The sequence below is a fragment of the Anomaloglossus baeobatrachus genome, chromosome 4, assembly GCF_048569485.1.
Source record: "Anomaloglossus baeobatrachus isolate aAnoBae1 chromosome 4, aAnoBae1.hap1, whole genome shotgun sequence".
Taxonomy (NCBI): domain Eukaryota; kingdom Metazoa; phylum Chordata; class Amphibia; order Anura; family Aromobatidae; genus Anomaloglossus; species Anomaloglossus baeobatrachus.
In genome coordinates this window covers 310,090-331,578 of record NC_134356.1, presented here as the reverse complement: position 1 = coordinate 331,578, position 21,489 = coordinate 310,090, and the positions used below count along the sequence as shown (strand labels likewise).

The 21,489-nt window shown below is 56.6% G+C and overlaps 1 protein-coding gene across 8 annotated transcripts in view; it reads right to left on the bottom strand.

The window, feature by feature from the left end:
- PLEKHA5 (pleckstrin homology domain containing A5) overlaps positions 1-21,489 on the bottom strand; it is a 163,391-nt gene that overhangs the window by 88,642 nt on the left and 53,260 nt on the right. For all 8 annotated transcript variants that reach the window (XR_012752955.1, XM_075343452.1, XM_075343453.1 and 5 more), the window contains 7 exons: positions 19,696-19,779; positions 19,318-19,426; positions 15,793-15,897; positions 15,454-15,526; positions 13,804-13,904; positions 12,818-12,933; positions 3,564-4,046 (listed from right to left, as the gene is read on the bottom strand). Coding sequence is in view for 7 of the 8 variants with exons in the window: in XM_075343452.1 (XP_075199567.1) it covers positions 3,564-4,046; positions 12,818-12,933; positions 13,804-13,904; positions 15,454-15,526; positions 15,793-15,897; positions 19,318-19,426; positions 19,696-19,779 (1,071 nt within the window). In the remaining variant the exon portion in view is untranslated. The remainder of the gene's footprint in view (positions 1-3,563; positions 4,047-12,817; positions 12,934-13,803; positions 13,905-15,453; positions 15,527-15,792; positions 15,898-19,317; positions 19,427-19,695; positions 19,780-21,489) is intronic.

Here is a 21,489-nt window from a genome sequence, read left to right as displayed (position 1 = left end):
GTGGTGTGAGAAGAGGCCAGGACGGGCCGGTCACTCACCCACCACCGCCGGGGGCTCCTCTTCAGAGGAAGCCATGATTAGTGATGTGAGAAGAGGCCAGGACGGGACGGTCACTCACCCACCACCGCCGGGGGCTCCTCCTCAGAGGAAGCCATGATTAGTGATGTGAGAAGAGGCCGGTACGGGCCGGTCACTCACCCACCACCGCCAGGGGCTCCTCCTCAGAGGAAGCCATGATTAGTGATGTGAGAAGAGGCCAGGACGGGCCGGTCACTCACCACCGCCGGGGGCTCCTCACAGGAAGCCATGATTAGTGATGTGAGAAGAGGCCTGGCCGGGCCGGTCACTCACCCACCACCGCCGGGGGCTCCTCCTCACAGGAAGCCATGATTAGTGATGTGAGAAGAGGCCAGTACGGGCCGGTCACTCACCCACCACCGCCGGGGGCTCCTCACAGGAAGCCATGATTAGTGATGTGAGAAGAGGCCAGGACGGGCCGGTCACTCACTCACCACCGCCGGGGGCTCCTCCTCAGAGGAAGCCATGATTAGTGATGTGAGAAGAGGCCTGGCCGGGCCGGTCACTCACCCACCACCGCCGGGGGATCCTCCTCACAGGAAGCCATGATTAGTGATGTGAGAAGAGGCCAGTACGGGCCGGTCACTCACCCACCACCGCCGGGGGCTCCTCCTCAGAGGAAGCCATGATTAGTGATGTGAGAAGAGGCCAGTACGGGCCGGTCACTCACTCACCACCGCCGGGGGCTCCTCACAGGAAGCCATGATTAGTGGTGTGAGAAGAGGCCAGGACGGGCCGGTCACTCACCCACCACCGCCGGGGGCTCCTCCTCAGAGGAAGCCATGATTAGTGATGTGAGAAGAGGCCAGGACGGGACGATCACTCACCCACCACCGCCGGGGGCTCCTCCTCAGAGGAAGCCATGATTAGTGATGTGAGAAGAGGCCATGATGGGCCGGTCACTCACCCACCACCGCCAGGGGCTCCTCCTCAGAGGAAGCCATGTTTAGTGATGTGAGAAGAGGCCAGGACGGGCCGGTCACTCACCACCGCCGGGGGCTCCTCACAGGAAGCCATGATTAGTGATGTGAGAAGAGGCCTGGACGGGCCGGTCACTCACCCACCACCGCCGGGGGCTCCTCCTCACAGGAAGCCATGATTAGTGATGTGAGAAGAGGCCAGTACGGGCCGGTCACTCACCCACCACCGCCGGGGGCTCCTCCTCAGAGGAAGCCATGATTAGTGATGTGAGAAGAGGCCAGTACGGGCCGGTCACTCACCCACCACCGCCGGGGGCTCCTCCTCAGAGGAAGCCATGATTAGTGATGTGAGAAGAGGCCAGGACGGGACGGTCACTCACCCACCACCGCCGGGGGCTCCTCCTCAGAGGAAGCCATGATTAGTGATGTGAGAAGAGGCCGGTACGGGCCGGTCACTCACCCACCACCGCCAGGGGCTCCTCCTCAGAGGAAGCCATGATTAGTGATGTGAGAAGAGGCCAGGACGGGCCGGTCACTCACCACCGCCGGGGGCTCCTCACAGGAAGCCATGATTAGTGATGTGAGAAGAGGCCTGGCCGGGCCGGTCACTCACCCACCACCGCCGGGGGCTCCTCCTCACAGGAAGCCATGATTAGTGATGTGAGAAGAGGCCAGTACGGGCCGGTCACTCACCCACCACCGCCGGGGGCTCCTCACAGGAAGCCATGATTAGTGATGTGAGAAGAGGCCAGGACGGGCCGGTCACTCACCCACCACCGCCGGGGGCTCCTCCTCAGAGGAAGCCATGATTAGTGATGTGAGAAGAGGCCAGGACGGGCCGGTCACTCACTCACCACCGCCGGGGGCTCCTCCTCAGAGGAAGCCATGTTTAGTGATGTGAGAAGAGGCCAGGACGGGCCGGTCACTCACCACCGCCGGGGGCTCCTCACAGGAAGCCATGATTAGTGATGTGAGAAGAGGCCAGTACGGGCCGGTCACTCACTCACCACCGCCGGGGGCTCCTCCTCACAGGAAGCCATGATTAGTGGTGTGAGAAGAGGCCAGGACGGGCCGGTCACTCACCCACCACCGCCGGGGGCTCCTCCTCAGAGGAAGCCATGATTAGTGATGTGAGAAGAGGCCAGGACGGGACGGTCACTCACCCACCACCGCCGGGGGCTCCTCCTCAGAGGAAGCCATGATTAGTGATGTGAGAAGAGGCCATGATGGGCCGGTCACTCACCCACCACCGCCAGGGGCTCCTCCTCAGAGGAAGCCATGTTTAGTGATGTGAGAAGAGGCCAGGACGGGCCGGTCACTCACCACCGCCGGGGGCTCCTCACAGGAAGCCATGATTAGTGATGTGAGAAGAGGCCTGGACGGGCCGGTCACTCACCCACCACCGCCGGGGGCTCCTCCTCACAGGAAGCCATGATTAGTGATGTGAGAAGAGGCCAGTACGGGCCGGTCACTCACCCACCACCGCCGGGGGCTCCTCCTCAGAGGAAGCCATGATTAGTGATGTGAGAAGAGGCCAGTACGGGCCGGTCACTCACCCACCACCGCCGGGGGCTCCTCCTCAGAGGAAGCCATGATTAGTGATGTGAGAAGAGGCCAGGACGGGCCGGTCACTCACTCACCACCGCCGGGGGCTCCTCACAGGAAGCCATGATTAGTGATGTGAGAAGAGGCCAGGACGGGCCGGTCACTCACCACCGCCAGGGGCTCCTCCTCAGAGGAAGCCATGATTAGTGATGTGAGAAGAGGCCAGGACGGGACGGTCACTCACCACCGCCGGGGGCTCCTCACAGGAAGCCGTGATGTGAGAAGAGGCCTGGACGGGCCGGTCACTCACCCACCACCGCCGGGGGCTCCTCCTCACAGGAAGCCATGATTAGTGATGTGAGAAGAGGCCAGTACGGGCCGATCACTCACCCACCACCGCCGGGGGCTCCTCCTCAGAGGAAGCCATGATTAGTGATGTGAGAAGAGGCCAGGACGGGCCGGTCACTCACCACCGCCGGGGGCTCCTCACAGGAAGCCATGATTAGTGATGTGAGAAGAGGCCTGGACGGGCCGGTCACTCACCCACCACCGCCGGGGGCTCCTCCTCACAGGAAGCCATGATTAGTGATGTGAGAAGAGGCCAGGACAGGACGGTCACTCACCCACCACCGCCGGGGGCTCCTCACAGGAAGCCATGATTAGTGATGTGAGAAGAGGCCATGATGGGCCGGTAACTCACCCGCCACCACCGGGGGCTCCTCCTCAGAGGAAGCCATGATTAGTGATGTGAGAAGAGGCCAGGACGGGCCGGTCACTCACCCGCCACCGCCGGGGGCTCCTCCTCAGAGGAAGCCATGATTAGTGATGTGAGAAGAGGCCAGGACGGGCCGGTCACTCACCCGCCACCGCCGGGGGCTCCTCCTCAGAGGAAGCCATGATTAGTGATGTGAGAAGAGGCCAGGACGGGCCGGTCACTCACCCGCCACCGCCGGGGGCTCCTCCTCAGAGGAAGCCATGATTAGTGATGTGAGAAGAGGCCAGGACGGGCCGGTCACTCACCCGCCACTGCTGGGGGCCTCCTCCTCCGGGCTCTTCTCTCTTTGGCTGCGGATCCACTGCTCCAGCTGCAGCATGGAGTTGGTTCGCTGGATCACCCGGTTGGCCTCACCCTGCATGGACACAGAGTTCTGCTGGACTCCCCTGGAGTCGGTCTCGGAGGGGTGCCCATCATGCACTCTGCTCCTGCTCTCAGGACCATTCACGTGGGTGGTCTGGTACTGCGCAGTGCTGACCGCCAGGATGTCATAGTCCGATATGCAGGACTGATGTTTGACGCCACTGATCTTGGTGAGCGGACGCTCCTGGCCATCTTTCTGGAAACCGTACATCTCGGCCTCTCGCACTGCCTTCTCCTCCCCTCGGATGAGTGTTAGCTCCTTATTCTTCTGGTTGTTATTGGCCTCCGGTCGGATCAGCAGTCGGTGGTTCGCCAAATGGTTTATCTCTTGTGGGGGAGGGTGATCGAGTTTGGTAATGTCCATTCTGGAGAGAGAAGAAAGTGTTAAAAAGGACGTACAACAAACACCACAGAAAACAGACCAATATGGAGAAACTGCTGCCTCACCAGAAGACCACTGGTCACCAACATTCGAGCAGCTGCTGCCTCACCAGGAGACCACCGGCTGCCAGCAATGGAGCAGCTGCTGCCTCACCAGGAGACCACCGGCCGGCAGCATGGAGCAGCTGCTGCATCACCAGGAGACCACCGGCAGGAACCGGGATGTGAGTGTAGCTAAGTGACTGCTGATCCCACCAGATTCATCAGCTCTGATCACCCCCTGAGGGGGATCAGGAGTTAAATCCTCACTGTGTGTAGCGCAAACCCCGGACCCCCACACTGTACATACCGAGAACGCCCCAGGTACACCCCTCCCATACACGGTATACACGGCAGAGAACGCCCCGGGTACACCCCTCCCATACACGGTATACACGGCAGAGAACGCCCCGGGTACACCCCTCCCATACACGGTATACACGGCAGAGAACGCCCCGGGTACACCCCTCCCATACACGGTATACACGGCAGAGAACGCCCCGGGTACACCCCTCCCATACACGGTATACACGGCAGAGAACGCCCCGGGTACACCCCTCCCATACACGGTATACACGGCAGAGAACGCCCCGGGTACACCCCTCCCATACACGGTATACACGGCAGAGAACGCCCCGGGTACACCCCTCCCATACACGGTATACACGGCAGAGAACGCCCCGGGTACACCCCTCCCATACACGGTATACACGGCAGAGAACGCCCCGGGTACACCCCTCCCATACACGGTATACACGGCAGAGAACGCCCCGGGTACACCCCTCCCATACACGGTATACACGGCAGAGAACGCCCCGGGTACACCCCTCCCATACACGGTATACACGGCAGAGAACGCCCCGGGTACACCCCTCCTATACACTGTATACACGGTAGAGAACGCCCCGGGTACACTCCTCCTATACACTGTATACACGGCAGAGAACGCCCCAGGTACACCCCTCCCATACTCGGTATACACGGTAGAGAACGCCCCGGGTACACTCCTCCTATACACTGTATACACGGCAGAGAACGCCCCAGGTACACCCCTCCTATACACGGTATACACGGTAGAGAACGCCCCGGGTACACTCCTCCTATACACTGTATACACGGCAGAGAACGCCCCAGGTACACCCCTCCCATACTCGGTATACACGGCAGAGAACGCCCCGGGTACACCCCTCCCATACACGGTATATACGGCAGAGAACGCCCCGGGTACACCCCTCCCATACACGGTATACACGGCAGAGAACGCCCCAGGTACACCCCTCCTATACACGGTATACACGGCAGAGAACGCCCCAGGTACACCCCTCCCATACACTGTATACACGGCAGAGAACGCCCCGGGTACATCCCTCCCATACACGGTATACACAGCAGAGAACGCCCCGGGTACACCCCTCCCATACACGCTATATACGGCAGAGAACGCACCGGGTACACCCCTCCTATACACGGTATACACAGCAGAGAACGCCCCGGGTACACCCCTCCCATACACGGTATATACGGCAGAGAATGCCCCGGGTACACCCCTCCCATACACGGTATACACGGCAGAGAACGCCCCGGGTACACCCCTCCCATACACGGTATATACGGCAGAGAACGCCCCGGGTACACCCCTCCCATACACGGTATATACGGCAGAGAACGCACCGGGTACACCCCTCCTATACACGGTATACACGGCAGAGAACGCACCGGGTACACCCCTCCTATACACGGTATACACGGCAGAGAACGCTCCGGGTACACCCCTCCTCTACACGGTATATACGGCAGAGAACGCCCCGGGTGCACCCCTCCTATACACGGTATATACGGCAGAGAACGCCCCGGGTACACCCCTCCCATACACGGTATACACGGCAGAGAACGCACCGGGTACACCCCTCCTATACACGGTATATACGGCAGAGAACGCCCCGGGTACACCCCTCCTATACACGGTATATACGGCAGAGAACGCACCAGGTACCAGGGCTGTGGAGTCGGTAAGCCAAACCTGCGACTCAGACTCCTCAATTTCCCTTGCACCGACTCCCACATATATATTGCTTGTATTTAAGTGACAAATGTATTGTACAATGTGAACATCAGACATTTCATCATTGTTATAATACAATAAATCAAGATATTTAGATTAGAACATAAAATATATTTATTGGATACAACTTTATAACACAAAAACTGTAATAAACTGGAAATATATAAAAGTGTAATAAATTATGTAAGTGGCAAAAAAACAGTTTTCAACCAAATCATAGTAAATAGCATTTGTGCAGTCCATGAATTTGTTGTAAGAAATAGAATTGCTCCATCAGATCCTCCTCCGCAGATGACCTCAAATCTGACCTAATAATGTTAAGGCCGGAGAACGACCTCTCTACAGTAACTTGGGCTGGAGGAAAAGCCGTGACCACACGGGGACATCTAACAATGTCCGGGTATAAAGGAATGGCCTCATGCACGGTCAGTTTTGATGAACAGTTGAATCATAGAATATTAGTGTTGGAATGGACCTCCGGGGTCATCTGGTCCCAACCCCGGCTCAAAGCAGGATTCACCAAATCATCCCACACAGATGTCTGTCCAACCTCTTGTTAAAGACCTCCATTGAAGGAGACCTCACCACCTCTCGTGGTCGCCTGTTCCACTCGTTGATCACACTGTCAGTTTTTTCTAATATCTAATCTGTGTCTCCTCCCATCAGTTTCATCCATTGCTTCTAGTCTCTCCTTGTGAAAATGAGAATAAAACTCATCCCTCTACAGTGTGACCGCCTGTAAGATATTTGTAGACCGCTATTAAGTCTCCTCTTTTGAGAGCTAAACAATCCTAAATCCTGTAACCGTTCCTCATAGGACATGGGTTGCAGACTGGTCACCATTCTGGTCACTCTTCTCTGAACTTGCTCCAGTTTGTTGAGGTCTTTTTTAAAATGTGGTGCCCAGAACTGGAGACAATATTCCAGATGAGGCCTGACCAAAGAGGAGTAAAGGGGGATAATGACTGCACGTGATCTAGACTGGATGCTTCTGTTAATACATCCTAGAATGGGGTTTGCCTTTTTTGCTGCTGCGTCACCCTGCTGACTCCTGTGCAGTCTGTGATCTATTAGTATACCTAAGTCTTTTTCACACATGCTGTTGGATAGCTCTATTCCCCCCATGCTGTATATATCACACATGCTGTTGGATAGCGCTATTCCTCCCATGCTGTATATATATCACACATGCTGTTGGATAGCGCTATTCCTCCCATGCTGTATATGTCACACATGCTGTTGGATAGCTCTATTCCCCCCATGCTGTAGATGTCACACATGCTGTTGGATAGCGCTATTCCTCCCATGCTGTATATGTCACACATGCTGTTGGATAGCTCTATTCCTCCCATGCTGTAGATGTCACACATGCTGTTGGATAGCGCTATTCCTCCCATGCTGTATATATCACACATGCTGCTGGATAGCGCTATTCCCCCCATGCTGTATATATCACACATGCTGCTGGATAGCGCTATTCCCCCCATGCTGTATATATCACACATGCTGTTGGATAGCTCTATTCCTCCCATGCTGTATATGTCACACATGCTGTTGGATAGCTCTATTCCCCCCATGCTGTATATATCACACATGCTGTTGGATAGCGCTATTCCTCCCATGCTGTATATATATCACACATGCTGTTGGATAGCGCTATTCCTCCCATGCTGTATATGTCACACATGCTGTTGGATAGCTCTATTCCCCCCATGCTGTAGATGTCACACATGCTGTTGGATAGCTCTATTCCTCCCATGCTGTATATGTCACACATGCTGTTGGATAGCTCTATTCCTCCCATGCTGTAGATGTCACACATGCTGTTGGATAGCGCTATTCCTCCCATGCTGTATATATCACACATGCTGCTGGATAGCGCTATTCCCCCCATGCTGTATATATCACACATGCTGCTGGATAGCGCTATTCCCCCCATGCTGTATATATCACACATGCTGTTGGATAGCTCTATTCCTCCCATGCTGTATATATCACATATGCTTTTGGATAGCGCTATTCCTCCCATGCTGTATATATCACACATGCTGTTGGATAGCTCTATTCCTCCCATGCTGTAAATGTCACACATGCTGTTGGATAGCGCTATTCCTCCCATGCTGTATATATCACACATGCTGTTGGATAGCTCTATTCCTCCCATGCTGTATATGTCACACATGCTGTTGGATAGCGCTATTCCTCCCATGCTGTATATGTCACACATGCTGTTGGATAGCTCTATTCCTCCCATGCTGTATATGTCACACATGCTGTTGGATAGCGCTATTCCTCCCATGCTGTATATGTCACACATGCTGTTGGATAGCGCTATTCCTCCCATGCTGTATATGTCACACATGCTGTTGGATAGCTCTATTCCTCCCATGCTGTATATGTCACACATGCTGTTGGATAGCTCTATTCCTCCCATGCTGTATATGTCACACATGCTGTTGGATAGTGCTATTCCTCCCATGCTGTATATGTCACACATGCTGTTGGATAGCTCTATTCCCCCCATGCTGTATATGTCACACATGCTGTTGGATAGCTCTATTCCTCCCATGCTGTATATATCACACATGCTGTTGGATAGTTCTATTCCTCCCATGCTGTATATGTCACACATGCTGTTGGATAGTTCTATTCCTCCCATGCTGTATATGTCACACATGCTGTTGGATAGCGCTATTCCTCCCATGCTGTATATGTCACACATGCTGTTGGATAGTTCTATTCCCCCCATGCTGTATATGTCACACATGCTGTTGGATAGCTCTATTCCTCCCATGCTGTATATGCTCTTTTCATTATTCTTGCAGAGATGTATGACTTTGCATTTCTCCCTGGTATAAACCATTCTATTAGTTGCTGCCCATTGTTCCAGCTTGTTTAGATCTTGTTGAATCCTCTCTGTCTCTTCTCTAGTATTAGTTATCCCTCCTAGCTTTGTGTCATCAGCATATTCAGTTTACCCTTAATACCTTCATCTAAATCATTGATAAAGATGTTAAACAACACGGTGTCCAGGACAGAGCCCTGTCGTACCCCACTTGAGACAGTCTTCCAACTGGATGTGCAGCCATTTATGACCACTCTTTGACTCCGATCACTAAGCCAGTTACGAATCCATCTAACAGTTGCCTTGTCCATTCCACACTTGGTCATTTTTTCTATAAGGATTGTATGAGATACTTTGTCAAATGCTTTACTGAAGTCAAGATATATTATATCTACTGCATTTCCCTGATCCACCCAGTCAGTGATTCTGTCATAGAAGGAAATTAAGTTAGTCTGACATGACTTATTAGTTATAAACCCATGCTGGCTCTCGTTAATCACTTCATTCTCATCCAGTTACTTGCATAAATGTTGTTTAATAATTTGCTTAAAGATCTTTCCTGGTATGGAAGTCAGGCTCACAGGCCTGTAGTTCCCCGGGTCCACCTTCTTCCCCTTTTTGAAGATAGGGACAACATTTGCTCTTCTCCAGTCTTCTGGAACTTCTCCTGTTCTCCAAGAATTTTCAAAATTATGAAGAGTGGTTGTAATATTTCCTCTGCTATCTCCTTCAGTACTCTGGGGTGTAATTCATCTGGACCTGGGGACTTGAATTCATTAATGTTAGCTAAGTATTCCCTCACTATCTCTTTGTGTATTGATGGCCTGGAATCTTCTAATCCTACAATAGAACGGTGAAGATCAGTTGATTTTACTTTTTCAGGGAAAACAGATGCAAAATAACAATTTAAAAGTTCTGCTTCTCAACATCATTTTTTACAACGTCGCCATTTTAATCCTGTAAAATTCCTATAACATCTTTGACTTTTCTTTTATTTTTGACATAACTCCAAAATCCTCTTTTATTGCTTTTGACGTCTCTTGCGGCCTTATTTCATTATCAGCTCTGGCTAATCTGATGCGTGCCCTGCAGGTTTTGCAGATGGTGTTATATTCTTCTTTAGATATGCCTCCCTCTTTCCATTCAATAAACATTTCTTTCTTCCTTTTTAGCATCTGTTTAAGTTCTATGTTCATCCATCCTGATTTCCTTAAATGTTTCTTATTCTTCCCTCTTTTAGGGATTGTTAACGATTGCGCTTTGAGAATCTCATTTTTCAAGATGTCCCATCCTTCCTGGACATTTCTGTCATTAAGGACATACGGCCATTGAGCCCTGCTATGCTCTGAGTCCCATAAAATCTGGCTTTCTGAAATGCAGCCTTGAAGTCTGAGTTTTCACCGGTCTTCCTCCTCTAGTTATCCAAAACTCTATGATAGCATGGTCACTGCTCGAATTTTTCTATTTCTTTGAGAGCAAGTGAAAAATTTTGCTGAAATATGGTCAATCTGCTGCTATAGGAGACAAAGTGAAATCTTTTTCCTTGCGGCAACGCTTTGCTGCTCCATGTCATCCAAATACTTGTCAAAGTTAAACTCCTTATCTGATGAGGATGAAGATGTGGCAGCAGTAGCACTGTGAGGCCCCAAGTCCTCTTGCGCCTGGCAGTCCTGTAGCCACTCATCCTAACTGCTACCTCAGTCACAGCTTCTTTTCCTTTAGTAAGCTGTTGATCATCAAGCAGTATACGATGACTTGGGTCCACATAAACAGCTGCCAGAAGAATTTTATTTTCCAATAGTTGTGTCTATCTCCGTTTCATTAAAGCAGAAATGCCATCTGTGATTAAACCTCCTCTTTGGGAGAGGCAAAATAGCAAGTTCTTCCACTCCCTTATGAAAATGCCAGGCGTTAAACGCTCAGCTTTTTAATTTTTTATAGTCACAGTAAATAGGTGAGTAAACAATTCCTTCAATTCAGCCACCTGTGTCCATTGACTTTCATTTAGGGTTGCATGAGGGTTCACCATATCTATAAGAGACTGTTTTAGTTCAAGCAATCGCTCAGACATTAAATAAGTGCTGCCCCACCAAGTGGCTTGATCAACAATTGCCCTTTTCCCAACACGTCTCTTCAAGATGGACTCAATTTTAGGGGTTCTGGTGGCAATAACCAATTTCCTCATTTTCCAATCAGATTTCCAGCATGTCCCTCTTGCAGATTCTCTTATTGCCAGCTGCAGCATGTGCACAACACAGCGCATGTGATGAATATGAAAGTGTTTTGAATCCGCTTCAACAAGATCATCTAATCCTAAAGTATCATTTTGCTGTTCTGTAGTAATATCTGTTTGTTCAGCAGTTACATGAGCAGCGCTGTGGCTCCATCTCACAAATACTGAATCCTAAATTCTCTTCTAGCTGTTCTCATTCATCAGTTTAATTGTACTTATGTTTGAAGCATTGTTCGTTACAATGGCAAGAACCTGTTCTTTTTTGAGTTTGTAATCTTGCAGAACTTTTTCCACTAAGGCCTGGAGAAACTGGCTGCTGTGATGAGCTTTAGTGTCTTTTACGCCCAGTGTCTTGCTAACAATTTCTTTCTTATCACAAACATATCGACCATTGATGGCAAAATAGTTCACTCTGACGTGTGCAGGCATCTATTTTAAGAAACATGAAGCGTCTTTTGAGAGTCTTTTTAAGATCTTCTTTTTGTTTAAGGGCTTCTTCAATCACTAATTTTCTAATACTTTCTCTTTCCAGAGAAACACCAAGTTTGTGGCCAATTCTCCATTAAAAGTTCGTCGTGCAAATAGTGATAATGCTACACCGTCCTTCACAACAAGCTGTATGAGCGGCTTTACACATATCTGCTGTCATTGCTACAGTAACTGTCACTTACAAAATATCTCGTTAATGATGTTTGAGCTGCTCTTTCCTCCACCTTTGTCGGGCAGGAAGTGCTGGGCACTGCTTCCTTGCTGCGGTTATCTTTCTCAGTCACAGCTTTGAAAACTTCTGGGTGGAAGCGTTGTAAATGTCTTTAGGAGCATTTGTATCACTGAGTATGCACTGATTTTGGCATCACAGCATTTGGTTTCATCTGGGTCACTTGTCATACATTCACACACAATATTTTTCATCTTGAGTCCCTGTGAAATGCTCAGATACAGATGACTTCATAGGAAGCTTCTTACACATTCTGTAATCATAGAAATTCACTCAAAATTATTTTTGTCCTATAAAAAAAATAATGTAAATAATAATTCCAGCAAGAACAGGGAGCCGTGTACACTGGGCAAAATAAGTATTTGGTACACTGACAATTTTGCAAGTTTTCCCACCACCCCAGGTACACCCCTTCTATACACTGTATATACAGCAGAGAACGCTCCGGGTACACCCCTCCTATATACGGTATACACTGCAGAGAACGCCCCGGGTACACCCCTCCTATACACTGTATATACGGCAGAGAACGCCCCGGGTACACCCCTCCTATACACGGCAGAGAACGCCCCGGGTTGACCCCTCCTATATACGGTATACACTGCAGAGAACGCCCCAGGTGCACCCCTCCTATACACTGCAGAGAACGCTCCGGGTACACCCCTCCTATATACGGTATACACTGCAGAGAACGCTCCGGGTACACCCCTCCTATACACTGTATACACAGCAGAGAACGTTCCGGGTACACCCCTCCTATATACGGTATACACTGCAGAGAATGCCCCGGGTACACCCCTCCTATACACTGTATACACAGCAGAGAACGCTCCGGGTACACCCCTCCTATACACGTACCGTCGCACAGGCTCGGAGTGCACCAGCGAGGCTCCGTTCATCGCCCTCATCCATAACTCCATCTCCTTTATGGTGTCGCAGTAGAAGTAGTACGTCCTCATGTTGGAGTGTGACGCCTGCCAGACACAAAGAGGCATATCTGTGGGGAAGAGGAGAGGCCATCAGCAGACGCCACATGTGCACACCCCGAGGTGCAGGTAACATGGTGGGATGTATCCTTACCAGGATAAGGTGACGATCTTCCTCCTCAAATGACACAAGGCACATCGGAGCCAAGGAGAGAAGAGACAGATATGAGACATCACCACACATGGACACCCACTGCCCACGAGACCCACACAAACCAAAAAAGTAGCAATGAGGTGCGAGGCCCCGCGGGGGGAGGTGCGAGGCCCGGCAGGACGAGGCCCGGCGGGGGGGAGGCGTGAGGCCCGGCGGGGGGGGAGGCGCGAGGCCCGGCGGGGGGGGGGGGGGAGGGAGGCGCGAGGCCCGGCGGGAGGGAGGCGCAAGGCCCGGCGGGAGGGAGGCGCGAGGCCCGGCGGGGGGGGGGGAGGCGCGAGGCCCTGCGGAGGGGGGGGAAAGCGCGAGGCCCTGCGGAGGGGGGGGAAAGCGCGAGGCCCTGCGGGGGGGGGGGGGGGGGGGAAGTGCGAGGCCCTGCGGGGGGGGGGGGGAAGCGCGAGGCCCTGCGGGGGGGGGGGGGAAGCGCGAGGCCCTGCGGGGGGGGGGGGGAAGCGCGAGGCCCTGCGGGGGGGGGGGGGGGGGGGGGGAGCGCGAGGCCCTGCGGGGGGGGGGGGGAGCGCGAGGCCCTGCGGGGGGGGGGGGGGAAGCGCGAGGCCCTGCGGGGGGGGGGGGGAAGCGCGAGGCCCTGCGGGGGGGGGAGGCGCGAGGCCCGGCGGGGGGGAGGCGCGAGGCCCGACAGGGGGGGGGAGGCGCGAGGCCCGGCGGGGGGGAGGAGGGGCGAGGCCCGGCGGAGGAGGAACATTCACCTTAAAGGCGTGTGCACGGTTTATGTGATCTTCTACCGTCACCGGTGATATCTGGAAGCTCGGAAGTAAGATGCTGCCCAAGACACCCTCTTCCTTCTCATCTGCATAAAGAGAAAAGAATCACCTGTAGCCCCGACCCCACACCCAGTGCAGAAACTTAAGGCTGGACTCACACGAGCGTATGGCATCCAATGCGAGAGCATCGGATGCGATATGCTAATGCCCCCTGGCTCAGGCTCTGCTGCGAGCCTGAGCCGGGTGTCATGCGACTGTAACCCGATCTTGCGATCGGGTCACAGCTGTGAAGCTGAGTGCAGGCGCTGCGGAGGAGAGGGAGGGGTTAATCCTCCCATCTCCTCCACTGTCAGCCTGTGCGTTGATCGCACTGCACTGGGATAACATCCGAGTGCAGTCCGATGTATCTCTCGCATCCATTCACTTGAATGGGTGCGAGAGATACGGCGGTAGCAGCAAAACGCAGCATGCTGCCGCTTTTCTCGCATCCAGAATCTGACCAACAGCTCAACCTCATTGCCTAACATTGGTCAGAGTGCAATGCGAGAATTTCTCGCATTGCACTCGTCCGATTTTCACGCTCGTGTGAACGTACCCTAAACATGACACACATTGCTCCCATTCGCCTCCCCACCCCTGCTCGCCTCCCCACCCCTGCTCGCCTCCCCACCCCTGCTCGCCTCCCCACCCCTGCTCGCCTCTCTTTCCCTGCTTTCCTCTCTTCCAGTGTCATCTCCCCTGCATTATCTCCACACCCCCGCTCGTCTACTCACCCGTCTCTCCACCCTCACTCATCTCTCTTCCGCACTCATCTTTCTTCCCCTACATCGTCCCCCCACACCCGCTCATCTCACCCTCCTCGCTTGTCTTTCTTCCTCTACATTATCCCTTCATCCCTACTTGCCTCTCCGACCCCACTCATCTCACCACTCCCTCTCGTCTCTTCCCCTACATCATCCCTCCACCTGTTCTTGCCTCTCCACTCCTGCTCATCTCTCTTCCCCTACATCGTCCCTCCACCCCTGCTCGCCTCTAGATACACACTCATCTCCTCACCCCCGCTCGCCACCCCACTACCGCTTGTCTCCTCACCCCTTCTCGTCTCTCTTCCCTTGCATCGTCTCCCCACCCACGCACGTCTCTTCCCGTGTCGTCTCCCCACCCCTACTTGTATCACCACCTCGGCTTGTCTCACCACCCCCATTCGCCTCTCTTCCCCTGCGTCGTCTCACCACCCCCATTCGCCTCTCTTCCCCTGCGTCGTCTCACCACCTCCACTTGCCTCTCTTCCCCTGCGTCGTCTCACCACCCCCATTTGCCTCTCTTCCCCTGCGTCGTCTCACCACCCCCATTTACCTCTCTTCCCCTGCGTCGTCTCACCACCTCCACTCGCCTCTCTTCCCCTGCGTCGTCTCACCACCTCCACTCGCCTCTCTTCCCCTGCGTCGTCTCACCACCCCCATTCGCCTCTCTTCCCCTGCGTTGTCTCACCAGCTCCCACTCGTGTATTTAGCATCCACCGCCTTCTCAGTCATGAAGGCCAGTGTGCAGGTTTCCAGGAATTGTGAAGACCCCCGGCGGGCCTCCCCCGCCCTTGGTTAGTACAGTATGGAGAGCACTGAGTGGGGGGCTCACCTCGGTAATAGAAGAGACACAAGTCAGACAGCACAAACCAGCGCTTCTTCCATAACTTCATCCCAGAATTTGCCTGCAAGAAACATTACAAGAAGCTGGAGACACATTGGGGAGACCCCAGTCCCCGGCAGAGGGGAGAGCGCGGGTGGCACCACAAGTCCCAGCTCCTCCATATCTCACAGTAATGCAGTCGGCAGTCAGGGAGTTACTGACGTATTTACAGCCTCTGGTAAATAACCCCCCCCCACGGCCATCACAGCAGAGTGTGGAAGTGCAACAGAGCATGGGCTGTGGTGGGTGGGCGCGAGGCCCCTCCATGTGCACCGCCAGGGGACACACCTTCTTATACAGCCAGCCGCGCATCGACACTGGGGCGTTCGGGTTCCTTTTTATGGAGTTTGACCTTTTCCCAAAGTTGTGCACCTTCCCGGATGACCTGGAGGGCTGCGGATGAGAGAGGTCAACAATGGCAACATCGGATGTCACACAATGGGCACATGCCCCTGGGCCAAGGGCAGGGGGAAACTCAAGAGGAGAGACTGTGCAGTCAGGACAGGAGCGAGGAGAGAGGGAGCGTGCAGTCAGGACAGGAGCGAGGAGAGAGGGAGCGTGCAGTCAGGACAGGAGAGAGGGAGCGTGCAGCCAGGACAGGAGCGAGGAGAGAGGGAGGGTGCAGTCAGGACAGGAGCGAGGAGAGAGGGAGCGTGCAATCAGGACAGGAGCGAGGAGAGAGGGAGCGTGCAGTCAGGACAGGAGCGAGGAGAGAGGGAGCGTGCAGTCAGGACAGGAGCGAGGAGAGAGGGAGCGTGCAGTCAGGACAGGAGCGAGGAGAGAGGGAGCGTGCAGTCAGGACAGGAGCGAGGAGAGAGGGAGGGTGCAGTCAGGACAGGAGCGAGGAGAGAGGGAGGGTGCAGTCAGGACAGGAGCGAGGAGAGAGGGAGGGTGCAGTCAGGACAGGAGCGAGGAGAGAGGGAGGGTGCAGTCAGGACAGGAGCGAGGAGAGAGGGAGGGTGCAGCCAGGACAGGAGCGAGGAGAGAGGGAGGGTGCAGCCAGGACAGGAGCGAAGAGAGAGGGAGGGTGCAGCCAGGACAGGAGCGAGGAGAGAGGGAGCGTGCAGTCAGGACAGGAGCGAGGAGAGAGGGAGCGTGCAGTCAGGACAGGAGCGAGGAGAGAGGGAGGGTGCAGTCAGGACAGGAGCGAGGAGAGAGGGAGCGTGCAGTCAGGACAGGAGCGAGGAGAGAGGGAGTGTGCAGTCAGGACAGGAGCGAGGAGAGAGGGAGTGTGCAGTCAGGACAGGAGCGAGGAGAGAGGGAGTGTGCAGTCAGGACAGGAGCGAGGAGAGAGGGAGTGTGCAGCCAGGACAGGAGCGAGGAGAGAGGGAGGGTGCAGCCAGGACAGGAGCGAGGAAAGAGGGATGGTGCAGCCAGGACAGGAGCGAGGAGAGAGGGAGCATGCAATCAGGACAGGAGCGAGGAGAGAGGGAGGGTGCAGCCAGGACAGGAGCGAGGAGAGAGGGATGGTGCAGCCAGGACAGGAGCGAGGAGAGAGGGATGGTGCAGCCAGGACAGGAGCGAGGAGAGAGGGATGGTGCAGCCAGGACAGGAGCGAGGAGAGAGGGATGGTGCAGCCAGGACAGGAGCGAGGAGAGAGGGAGGGTGCAGCCAGGACAGGAGCGAGGAGAGAGGGAGGGTGCAGCCAGGACAGGAGCGAGGAGAGAGGGAGGGTGCAGCCAGGACAGGAGCGAAGAGAGAGGGAGGGTGCAACCAGGACAGGAGCGAAGAGAGAGGGAGGGTGCAGCCAGGACAGGAGCGAGGAGAGAGGGAGGGTGCAGCCAGGACAGGAGCGAGGAGAGAGGGAGGGTGCAGTCAGGACAGGAGCGAGGAGAGAGGGAGGGTGCAGTCAGGACAGGAGCGAGGAGAGAGGGAGGGTGCAGTCAGGACAGGAGCGAGGAGAGAGGGAGGGTGCAGCCAGGACAGGAGCGAGGAGAGAGGGAGGGTGCAGCCAGGACAGGAGCGAGGAGAGAGGGAGGGTGCAGCCAGGACAGGAGCGAGGAGAGAGGGAGGGTGCAGCCAGGACAGGAGCGAAGAGAGAGGGAGGGTGCAGCCAGGACAGGAGCGAGGAGAGAGGGAGGGTGCAGCCAGGACAGGAGCGAGGAGAGAGGGAGCGTGCAGTCAGGACAGGAGAGAGGGAGCGTGCAGTCAGGACAGGAGCGAGGAGAGAGGGAGGGTGCAGCCAGGACAGGAGCGAGGAGAGAGGGAGCGTGCAGTCAGGACAGGAGCGAGGAGAGAGGGAGGGTGCAGCCAGGACAGGAGGGAGGGTGGAGGCAGGACAGGAGCGAGGAGAGAGGGAGGGTGCAGCCAGGACAGGAGGGAGGGTGGAGGCAGGACAGGAGCGAGGAGGAGGGAGGGTGCAGCCAGGACAGGAGCGAGGAGAGAGGGAGGGTGCAGCCAGGACAGGAGCGAGGAGAGAGGGAGGGTGCAGTCAGGACAGGAGCGAAGAGAGAGGGAGGGTGCAGCCAGGACAGGAGCGAGGAGAGAGGGAGGGTGCAGCCAGGACAGGAGGGAGGAGAGAGGGAGGCTGCAGCCAGGACAGGAGGGAGGAGAGAGGGAGGCTGCAGCCAGGACAGGAGGGAGGGTGCAGCCAGGACAGGAGGGAGGAGAGAGGGAGGGTGCAGTCAGGACAGGAGCGAGGAGAGAGGGAGGGTGCAGCCAGGACAGGAGGGAGGAGAGAGGAAGGGTGCAGCAAGGACAGGAGCGAGGAGGAGGGAGGGTGCAGCCAGGACAGGAGCGAGGAGAGAGGGAGGGTGCAGTCAGGACAGGAGCGAAGAGAGAGGGAGGGTGCAGCCAGGACAGGAGGGAGGAGAGAGGGAGGGTGCAGCCAGGACAGGAGCGAGGAGAGAGGGAGGGTGCAGTCAGGACAGGAGCGAAGAGAGAGGGAGGGTGCAGCCAGGACAGGAGCGAAGAGAGAGGGAGGGTGCAGTCAGGACAGGAGCGAGGAGAGAGGGAGGGTGCAGTCAGGACAGGAGCGAGGAGAGAGGGAGGGTGCAGTCAGGACAGGAGCGAAGAGAGAGGGAGGGTGCAGCCAGGACAGGAGCGAGGAGAGAGGGAGGGTGCAGCCAGGACAGGAGCGAGGAGAGAGGGAGGGTGCAGCCAGGACAGGAGGGAGGGTGGAGGCAGGACAGGAGCGAAGAGAGAGGGAGGGTGCAGCCAGGACAGGAGCGAAGAGAGAGGGAGGGTGCAGCCAGGACAGGAGGGAGGAGAGAGGGAGGGTGCAGCCAGGACAGGAGCGAGGAGAGAGGGAGGGTGCAGCCAGGACAGGAGGGAGGAGAGAGGGAGGGTGCAGCCAGGACAGGAGGGAGGGTGGAGGCAGGACAGGAGCGAGGAGAGAGGGAGGGTGCAGTCAGGACAGGAGGGAGGTAGGGTGCAGTCCGGACGGGACAAGGGTGCAGTCAGGAGGACAAGGAGGGGGAGGGTGCAGTCTGGACGGCACAAAATGTGGGGGGTGCAGCCAGGAGGACGAGGGGCGGGGAGGGGGGGGGAGGGTGCAGTCAGGAGGATGAGGGATGTGCTAGTTTGGGGGTCACTCGCCCTGGCTGCAGGGGAGGGGGCTGGTTTTGGGGTCACTCGCCCTGGCTGCAGGGGAGGGGGCTGGTTTGGGGGTCACTCGCCCTGGCTGCAGGGGAGGGGGCTGGTTTGGGGGTCACTCGCCCTGGCTGCAGGGGAGGGGGCTGGTTTGGGGGTCACTCGCCCTGGCTGCAGGGGAGGGGGCTGGTTTGGGGGTCACTCGCCCTGGCTGCAGGGGAGGGGGCTGGTTGGGGGGGTCACTCACCCTGGCTGGAGGGAAGGGTCCGGTCTTACACTTACCCTGGACGGGGGGCTGGCAGGGCTGGCAGCGGGCACGGTGTTGGAGCTGTCGCTCGTCATGCTGACTGTTCTGTCCTTCGTCTCCTGAGAGGACATCCCTGCTGAGGACCTGAAAGACAAACCACATCACACAACACTTCCGATGGGGGTCCGGTGATGAGGGGCTCACAGAGGGGTCCCCACAGCAGCTGTATCCATGGCTGATGGGGTAAACACTTCTGCTTTTCCTAGCCACACATATCCAAGGCAGCCTTGTTCCCTGCTCATGTAGGGGGTGAATACTTATGCCATCTATTATCCCTCTGTGAGAGCCCCTGCCCTATGATGACCTCGCAGTGTCTAGTCAGTGGTGACCCCCTGCGATTGCTCAGTACTCACTGGTCATTCACCACGAAGATGCAGTTGTCCTGGGAGGGCTGCCCGCTCACCGGGTGCTTACACGTCACTTTCCTCTCATTGTGGCTGCAAGAGAAAACACCGAACAGTCAGAGGGGGAGGAGCAGAGACAGCGGGTGAGTACAAGAGGCGGAGCCAAGGCAGGAGGAGAAGCGCAAGAGGCAGAGCCAAGGCAGGAGAGGGGGGGGGCGCAAGAGGCAGAGCCAAGGCTGGAGGGGGGGAGCTGGAGGCAGAGCCAAGGCTGGAGGGGGGGAGCTGGAGGCAGAGCCAAGGCTGGAGGGGGGGAGCTGGAGGCAGAGCCAAGGCTGGAGGGGGGGGGAGCTAGAGGCAGAGCCAAGGCTGGAGGGGGGGAGCTAGAGGCAGAGCCAAGGCTGGAGGGGGGGAGCTAGAGGCAGAGCCAAGGCTGGAGGGGGGGAGCTAGAGGCAGAGCCAAGGCTGGAGGGGGGGGGAGCTAGAGGCAGAGCCAAGGCTGGAGGGGGGGAGCTAGAGGCAGAGCCAAGGCAGGAGGGGGGGGCGCAAGAGGCAGAGCCAAGGCAGGAGGAGAAGCGCAAGAGGCAGAGCCAAGGCTGGAGGGGGGGAGCTAAAGGCAGAGCCAAGGCTGGAGGGGGGAGCTAGAGGCAGAGCCAAGGCAGGAGGGGGGGGCGCAAGAGGCAGAGCCAAGGCAGGAGGAGAAGCGCAAGAGGCAGAGCCAAGGCTGGAGGGGGGGAGCTAAAGGCAGAGCCAAGGCTGGAGGATAGGAGCTAGAGGCAGAGCCAAGGCAGGAGGGGGGGGCGCAAGAGGCAGAGCCAAGGCAGGAGGAGAAGCGCAAGAGGCAGAGCCAAGGCTGGAGGGGGGGAGCTAGAGGCAGAGCCAAGGCTGGAGGGGGGAAGCTAGAGGTAGAGCCAAGGCTGGAGGGGGGGAGCTAAAGGCAGAGCCAAGGCTGGAGGGGGGGAGCTAAAGGCAGAGCCAAGGCTGGAGGGGGGGAGCTAGAGGCAGAGCCAAGGCTGGAGGGGGGGAGCTAGAGGCAGAGCCAAGGCTGGAGGGGGGGAACTAGAGGCAGAGCCAAGGCTGGAGGGGGGGTGCTAGAGGCAGAGCCAAGGCTGGAGGGGGGGAGCTAGAGGCAGAGCCAAGGCTGGAGGGGGGGAGCTAGAGGCAGAGCCAAGGCTGGAGGGGGGGGGGAAGCTAGAGGCAGAGCCAAGGCTGGAGGGGGGGAGCTAGAGGCAGAGCCAAGGCAGGAGGGGGGGGGGGCACAAGAAGCAGAGCCAAGGCTGGAGGGGGGGAGCTAGAGGCAGAGCCAAGGCTGGAGGGGGGGAGCTAGAGGCAGAGCCAAGGCTGGAGGGGGGGAGCTAGAGGCAGAGCCAAGGCTGGAGGGGGGGAGCTAGAGGCAGAGCCAAGTCTGGAGGGGGGGAGCTAGAGGCAGAGCCAAGGCAGGAGGGGGGGAAGCTAGAGGCAGAGCCAAGGCTGGAGGGGGGGGAGCTAGTGGCAGAGCCAAGGCAGGAGGAGGGGAGCTAGAGGCAGAGCCAAGGCTGGAGGGGGGGAGCTAGAGGCAGAGCCAAGGCAGGAGGGGGGGCACAAGAGGCAGAGCCAAGACTGGAGGGGGAGAGCTAGAGGCAGAGCCAAGACTGGAGGAGGGGAGCTAGAGGCAGAGCCAAGTCAGGAGGGGGGGAGCTAGAGGCAGAGCCAAGGCAGGAGGGGGGTCACAATAGGCAGAGCCAAGGCTGGAGGGGGGGGAGCAAGAGGCAGAGCCAAGGCTGGAGGGGGGGGAGCTAGAGGCAGAGCCAAGGCTGGAGGGGGGGG